This window comes from Heliangelus exortis, chromosome 18 (assembly GCF_036169615.1).
Source record: "Heliangelus exortis chromosome 18, bHelExo1.hap1, whole genome shotgun sequence".
Lineage (NCBI taxonomy): Eukaryota > Metazoa > Chordata > Aves > Apodiformes > Trochilidae > Heliangelus > Heliangelus exortis.
The window spans coordinates 4326979-4334860 of record NC_092439.1 but is presented as its reverse complement, the minus strand read 5'-3'; the positions used below and the strand labels follow the sequence as shown (position 1 = coordinate 4334860).

Sequence of the window (7882 nt, the reverse complement as noted above, 5' to 3'; positions counted from 1 at the left end):
CAGCACTGGCTGGTTGAGGAGTTATTAAAAAAAAATAAATTAAAGAGAATCATACCCTTACTGAGTGCTTCAGACTGACTCATACCTGACTGAGAAAGCATAGTCACTGATTATTGCAGGGGAATGTGCATATGTGCCTTCCAAAAACTGATATGGCTGCTGAATTTCACATCCTACTCATCTCCCAGCAGATTTCTCAGTACACATGCTTACATGAAAAAAACCCAAAACTTCCTGAGCTGCATCTGAGTGATCTAAGTGTTGGATAGAGGCAACTGATTATTTAAAACCAGAACAAGATTTAATTTAGCTATTGCTTTTTAAGGTTGCCAAGGCTATGCTGCAGAGTTGTTGTGACCAACCTGAGCTCGCAGGAAGACCAGACATAGTAGCTGTGGGCTTTAAGAGGTTACAAAATAACTCAAATATTCTGGAAATTATTTTATCAATTATATGGTAACGATCATAATTTTCTTCTCTTTACCTTTTTCCATCTGTTTCCATCAGGGTTTTCATGTCTAAATGAGCCTTTGCTCTTTATACAATCTTTTTACACAGTCAATGTTAGGAACCATGAGCCCTGCATAGAAAAACTATGGACTTATTTTTAGAAAAAGCCTTTAATCTGCATAGATGAAGACACTGAGTAAATTAGATGCCTTCCATATTTTCCTGAGGCATAAAGTACAACCACCAAATTTTTGGTGCACCTCTTCTTTTACTGCACAGGAAAAATGAAGGAATTAAGCCTTATGAAGGGTAGCCACTATTGCTGATCATGGGGAATCGAGGTTATGCTTAATTAGAATTATCTTTTTGCTACCATCCTCTTCATCTTTCTTAACACCTGTTTTTCCATTTGATACCAATTTAACTTGTTCTACCTCAGAAACCAGCACAGTGGTAGCAGCAGAATATGTAATTACACCTTGGTGTGGTTTTTTTTTTGTTTTTTGTTTTTAATATATACAAGATTGCTTTAGTCAGCTCATACATCTATTTCCTGTGATTTCTGTTATTTCCCTGAAATAAATTAAAAGTTACACAAGGAATGGCCTAGCAAGGCAAGTGACAGAGAAGTTCTGGTAAGAGGACATAACAGGAGTGATAACATGTGCTGATGCCATCTACTGAGAGCAGCTCAGGAACCTGAATCCACATTCTCTGTGATTTAATCCAAAGCTCTACACTGGTGTCAGAAGTGAGTTTTAAGCAAGCTTAAAATCTGCAGAGGTATCTCTGAACAGTAAGACTTTACTGTTCCCTTGGAAAAGCTTTAAGCTCTGCCATATTTTCCAGAGTGTGTGCTCAAAGCTGTTTAAGTTCAGGCACGTGAACCACTTGTGCTGGGTGTGAAAACTGCACGTGACTGACTGAGAGCTTGAGAAGTCACCTCGGGTCCTGGCACTGCAAGAATAAAAACTGTATCCAGAGAATGAAGGGAAAAGCAGCCTGGCTGAAAATAGATGTGTGTTAACATGCTGTTTGTACCTGACCTTGAGCAAGATGGAAGTGGTTTTCACTGAACTGTCATCCTCTAATGTAAGGAGTTCACAAAGCTGAATCCGGGCTACACCACACTCATGCCATCCCCATCCTTGGGCACTGCTTACAATGTACACAGAACTTTAAACAGGTTTTTCCTGGTAATTCATTCTTTAAAAAAATTCATGAAGGCATCATAGTTGCACAATATGATCACCAAGTGGAAGGTGGCACTCAGATTTCTCCAATAATCTGAGTAAGAAACTTGTGAAGCTACAGCTGCAGGACATCTACATGCAGCACCCAACTACCCTGCAATGAGTTGCAGAAATCTGTGTGAATATTTTTGGGGCATTTAACTTTCAATACTTCAGCTCCTCTCTGAATTCTTGGAATTTTCAAAAACAAGTTGACAGCACATTAAAAATAAACACTGCTTTATTTGCCAGATCTTACTAAATGTACATACATAATATTAGCTGAATGCAACGCTTAAAAAATTTATTCCCACATCAGTGTATCACACATATCAGGAACGTACTTAGCTGACAAAAATGCCTCTCAGATTACATGACAATAACAGGCAAAACAAGCAGCACACATTTAACAGTAGGAAAATCCTATTTTCACTCCGTTCTGTTGTCTCAGACTGACAGTATTACATAAAAAAAGCATAACAACAACATTTTCTAGAAAAAAATAGTATAGTGTCTTGTAGTAGCACTCTTATTTTGCAGTCATTTGCTTAGAATATACCACACTAAATCTTTCCAAAGTAAAAATACTAAATTTTTATTGAAAAAAAAAAAATCCCTGACTGTATTACACTTGAAAGGCCAATTTTCTTTTTCTAACTTTCTCATGAAGCAATCTACTGTTGCTTAAACTACAGTAGTTCAAACACAGAACTACCTTCACTTTGGTTAAAGGACACTTTTAAATACTTATATTAAGCACATCAAATCAAATATTCCAACAGTAAGGATAAGCACATTTCCAAACTGACCACCCTATTTTTTTAAATCTTTGTCACTTTTCAAGAATACTTCAGGAAATGTGTATATATATATACCTATATATATATATGATATATGTGAACCATTATAAATGCTGATCATTCTAATATTCTTTTGTCAAAATACTGCTCAATGACAAGGCAAGGCAAATTATTATGTAGAGAGGTGTTAAGACTTATTTTATGTGACATTCACTCAATATGACAACATTCTCTTTTCAACAGTTTCTATCTATGAGGAAGTAATGCTATGAAGTGCAATGATATATTTTCAAGACATATATTTCTTTTTACATAAGCTGATCCCAGATTTTTTTCCACTTTCTATTGTATGCTACAAGATATGCAAAACGTGGTTGTACAGCATTAAGTAGGAAGTGATCTCAAGAAATAAGTTAGAAAGAAGCAAGAAGCAGGGGTTGAAACATCAATTCCAATTCAGAGCCTGCATGCAGGGTTCTGCATATCAATGCTGAATCCCAAACTAGGGAGTTTCTTTGTTTCCCCCATCTTGCTTTTAAATAGCATTATTCACTTCCAATACATCTATTTTACTGACATCTCAAGTGTAGTATATTTGGACACTTTACTACAGGATCTGAAGAAACAAATATTCAATAAGCAGGAATAGTGCATCAAATGCTGGATTTTCAAATCTGTTTCCAGCTTCAACTGCATGGCATGCTTTGCATAGAAATACTGCTTTGCATCTCATCACCTCACCCTTTAAAGCAACTGCTGTGTTGCTAACAGGAACAAAACTGTGACATCTAAATTAAGCAGTTTTGTTAACTATATACATGTAAGAAGCAGCAAAGTGCTCACATTGTGTAAATTCTGGCGACTGATACTCTTCTTTGGCTTCTTTATTAAGCATCAGAGCTAATTGATTTATACAGGCATTCCTCAAACAAATCCTTTATTTCAAAAATAACTGAATATTCAAGAATATGGTCAGTTCATCACAAACATGGATTGCCAAGGGGCTTGACTTACCAAGCAAACTTAGAGAACAAGGCTGAATTAGCTTACAGTATCAAGAAATGTACATCTGCTTCAACTCCTTGACTGGCAGCCAAACCCTGGGGTGTTTGTTGGAGGTAGGCACTTCAATGTTAAACCTTTTGCTAAGAACAAGGCTTCTACTCAAGACATAATTTAAAACACTGTTACAACATTAAGGTTCCTAGCCCAGTAGTTGAAAATGTAGGCTAGATGTCTGCTGAAACAAAATGTGGAACCCCTAAGTTGTGGATCTAGTAAACAGTACATTGTTTGGCTGATATGGAATACAAATCTTTTCTTTTTTTTTTTTTTTTTGTGTGTATACTTGCAGGAAGTATAACTTCAAAGTGCAAACACAGTAAAATTTCTGATCTGTCGAACCAGTTAGAACTTCAGCATGAGAGAACTCAACAGTCTGGTGCTACTTTTATCTACACAGCCCAAGTCTGACCTGCTCCCTGGGGACAGTTTGCAGAGCACTAGGACAGAGTTGTGCCAAGGCAGGCGTGGTTTGGCTAACACTGTGCAGCTACGTGTGCAGGGTCACAGTGTCAGGATGCCTGCAAGCACACTGGGGAAATCCACATTTCCCCATAGCAAGCATTTTCACATCTTTTGCCAAATGCAAATAAACAAGGCACTAAGCATGGAAGTGTTGATATGTTTGAAAGATACAGCAAAATCATAAAAGTGCCAAACTGCTTCAAATTATAAAACGAGGGCACATTCATAAACAGCTGGTAGCCACTTTGCACGAGTAGTTACTATATATTTATAAACTTGATAACTTGGTAGAAAAGGCCCATGACAAAACAGAAAACAACCAACCTTCTTAAAGATTAAAAAACAAAACCAACCTGAAACAAAACCAACCCCCCCAGGCTCCTTTGTATAAGGAAAATAACAACGTAAACATAGATTGTTTGGCATGCTAAAAATCTTTTGAATACAAAAACAAGTACAAACCACGCAGCGAGAACACTTAGTGTGGTGGTGCAGCTCCCAGCCCACTGCACAGAGCACTCACACTGAGTACAGACACGCTGTTAGCTCTTTGCTGGTATTCACAGAGAATCCAAGAAATCCAAACAAAGGAGCAATTTTGGCCAAAATGAATGTCAAGCACTATCTTCCCATGGCAGTTTTTGAGACTGAGAAATAAACTAGCTGTCCTTCACCAAATTGTACACATCTTTTCAAAAAACCACCATAGTTGGATGACTCCAAATTATTTGCATTTAAAGAGCAAACTCTTTGGCAGCTGTTATCTTTATGAAAATAAATTCTGGGGTTTTCTTCCTTCATGAATACGTATTAACTGAATTCTGTGCCTATAAATAATTCCAAATGGAATTAAGCCAATATATCTTTAAAAGTCAATTCCTTCTAAAATGTCTATAGAAGTTCAAAACTGCAAACCAATGTTTGGTAAGATATAGTAGATACAGAAGAAGCCCCAAACCCTAACCCTTTTTATCAGGAGTGTGTCATAATAATAATAAATCTCAGCATTTTCCACAGCAGGAGTTCTTTAGGATATCCCTTTCATCCAGCTGGGATACAGCCTGGAACTTTGCATTTAGCAACAAGGGGAGAGCTTGGTGGCAATGACCTTGTCACATCCCGTGAGCCCTTTGAGGGTGACATTCCTGTACTGGGAATCCAAATGCTAGGATTACAAGATTACACTTGTTATTTAAAGTGATGGGTAGATAGAAAACAGTGCTCAAGTCACACAGTTAAGTAGATTCACTAAACCTAGAATGCTCAGCAAGACTTTTCTTTGGAAGCCTAAAACCTTTGGACTGAAAGCAAAGGGTTGAAACTGTCCTATAGCTTTCAAGTTGATCCATACTGAGCAAATCACAGATAAAAAAGCTGTAATGAGTTAAAAAAAAAAAAAAAAAAAGTTGGTTTTTTTCACTGCATTGCTCTGGATAACTCCATTCTCCCTTCTGTGGCAATGAACTCCTTTTGTGTGGCTCCTTTATCACCTTGACACAGTCTCTCCTTCAGCTTTTCAAGTTCATACTCATGCAGGATTTTCTGTGTTAAATACTTTTCACGTTTGATTTTGGCTTTCACATCTGAAGGGACATCAGGAATCATCCATGCTACAAAGAATTTGACGATGAATACAACATGCTGGAAAAAAAAGAAACAAAACAAAAGGAAACCAAGAGAAATGTAACAAGTCATTACCAAATGAAACACTTACTGTTTTATCTAATACCAAATAGGTAATTTTTTGTTCACAGACAGAATACAATTAATTTGGGTTTCCTGGAACAATACCAATTGTGTACTGACACTGTGTATCAAAGATGCACAAAGATTAAAACACTGTCGTGCAGAAACTTCAATTCCAAACCATTCATGAATTAGCAGACTGAAGAGTAAAGTCTCTGGGTCTGAATCCCTAGCATCACTTCCTAACAACTCTGTGTGGTTTCTTAGAAAAGTCACATGGCCATGCTGATAACACTCAGCTACTGAGAACTGTAACATAAAGTAGGAAAAGTGGTAAGACAAGACTTTAACAGCTCCCATTTCCCCACTGCAAGACTGCAAGTGGTTTAACACTTAAGTACCAGTTTTTCACATCATTGACTTAACTATTTTTAGCCAATATTCATCACTGCAAAATAATTTCTGGATTTTGAATATAGACATCTTGTATACAGCTCTTTAATGAAACCAGTAGGAGTTCAAGTGCTAGTCCTAGTGGTTCATATCTCTGCCATCTACATAAAGACCTTTTTTATTCTGCTGGTTCATTTGAATCCCATTTAGCAGTCTCCTCAGCTACTTTCACTGTTCTTACTCTGAAGTTAACTCCCTAAGTTGAAAAATCGAATTATATTCATCATTTAGGACATGAGGATTTGATACTACTTAGGGAAGAAACTAATCTTATACTCTCAGTAGCTCTGTAACCGAGTGAACCTATAAGGTACCAATTTGGGAAGGCAATTTTGTAGGGAACATACCTCCATAATAATGATAAAGGCCAGTTTTGCAGCAAGAATGTGCCAGAACTGCATACTGTGTAAGTACCTCCTCTCGTGGTCAGGAGGATACCGATAGTCTCTGTACCTGTTGGACAGAAAGAGATGCAAAGGGGAAATGTCAGCTTCACTCTGAGACAGACTACAAGCTCAGGGGCACTTCCAGGCAAACACAGCTGTCACTTAAGGAACCTTCTCATCTTGTTTTAAATGCTTTGCTTCCCTTTGCAGGAAAAGGTTGCCTCACAATTTGTTTCTGTCTTATGTTTGCTTAAACATCCTTGTGTTCACAGCAACGGAGGAAAGATGTTAAAAAAAAGCTGAATTGTAAACATAGGGTACTTCTCTTCAGGTAATGATCAAGTAATGTAGGACAGAGTGATGGAATATATCCCACAGTAAGGAACAAGTATTGAAGAAATGTGATAGATTTGACAGATTATGGACTGGCCCAGGTGCAGGGTTTAATGGAAGGACAGTCTGTGCTCTACACTCACGTGTGTGAGTAGGATAGAGACTCCTGGGGCTTTGAAGCTAAAACCTGTACAAACGTAGCCACATCAAGTGCTGGGCTTTTTCTGTTGGGTTCATTTGTTCTGTTTTTTTTCATCAAATCAGTCCTTTAACCATGAACTTCTCCAAAGTTCTTTCTAGAATTTCCTATGCTTCTTTTAGCAAGAAAGGCCAATTTTTAAAATAAAAGCAGGATGGCCGATCCTTGGTAACACCTAGCACAATAACTACTGACTCTAAGTACCATATTTCATTTTCAGCTTTGGAGTCTAAACAGCCCCCTAACGATAATTCCTTGTTTACTTAGGCACTGCAACCTAAAAACCTTTGAAAATACAGACTGAAGTTTGCAACCTTAGGGATATAAATGTCCTCCATCACTCAAAAATCAATAGTTTAATTAAGTAAAAAATAAAATCAAAGAAAAAACACGAGGAATGAGACTCTCTTGAACAACAAAAAGGTGATTTTTTTCACTACTGGCACGCTCTCTTACCATCCCAACAACTGCCTTACTAATAATAGCTTAAATATTACCTCTCACACTTTGGAATTATGAGAGTGACATAATTTACAGTTGACTATTTAGATATTAATTGACTTCTTATGCTGTATTCTAAACAAAGTGATAAGATATTTATTATTTTATCAACACCAACCTGCATACAGAAAAGTTTTCAGGATTTATTTTTGGCTTGTTTCTGTCAGGAAAATCTGAGATTAGGAACACTGACAAACTGTTGTTTATGTATCCAGACATAGGTGAGTCCTCACTTTCAGAGTAAGCATAGTAGTAAACTAGACGAGGAATCATATCTGATGTGAAGGCAACAATGAAAGCCTGAAAAAAAAAAAA

The 7882-nt window shown here is 37.1% G+C and overlaps 1 protein-coding gene across 6 annotated transcripts in view; it reads right to left on the bottom strand.

Moving 5' to 3' along the window:
• Positions 1–1905: 1905 nt before the first annotated feature.
• Positions 1906–7882, bottom strand: part of ANO5 (anoctamin 5) — a 55709-nt gene continuing 49732 nt past the window's right edge. For all 6 annotated transcript variants that reach the window (XM_071762460.1, XM_071762461.1, XM_071762465.1 and 3 more), the window contains 3 exons: positions 7686–7867; positions 6496–6601; positions 1906–5650 (listed from right to left, as the gene is read on the bottom strand). In XM_071762460.1, the coding sequence (XP_071618561.1) occupies positions 5426–5650; positions 6496–6601; positions 7686–7867 (513 nt within the window). In that variant the 3' untranslated portion in view covers positions 1906–5425. The remainder of the gene's footprint in view (positions 5651–6495; positions 6602–7685; positions 7868–7882) is intronic.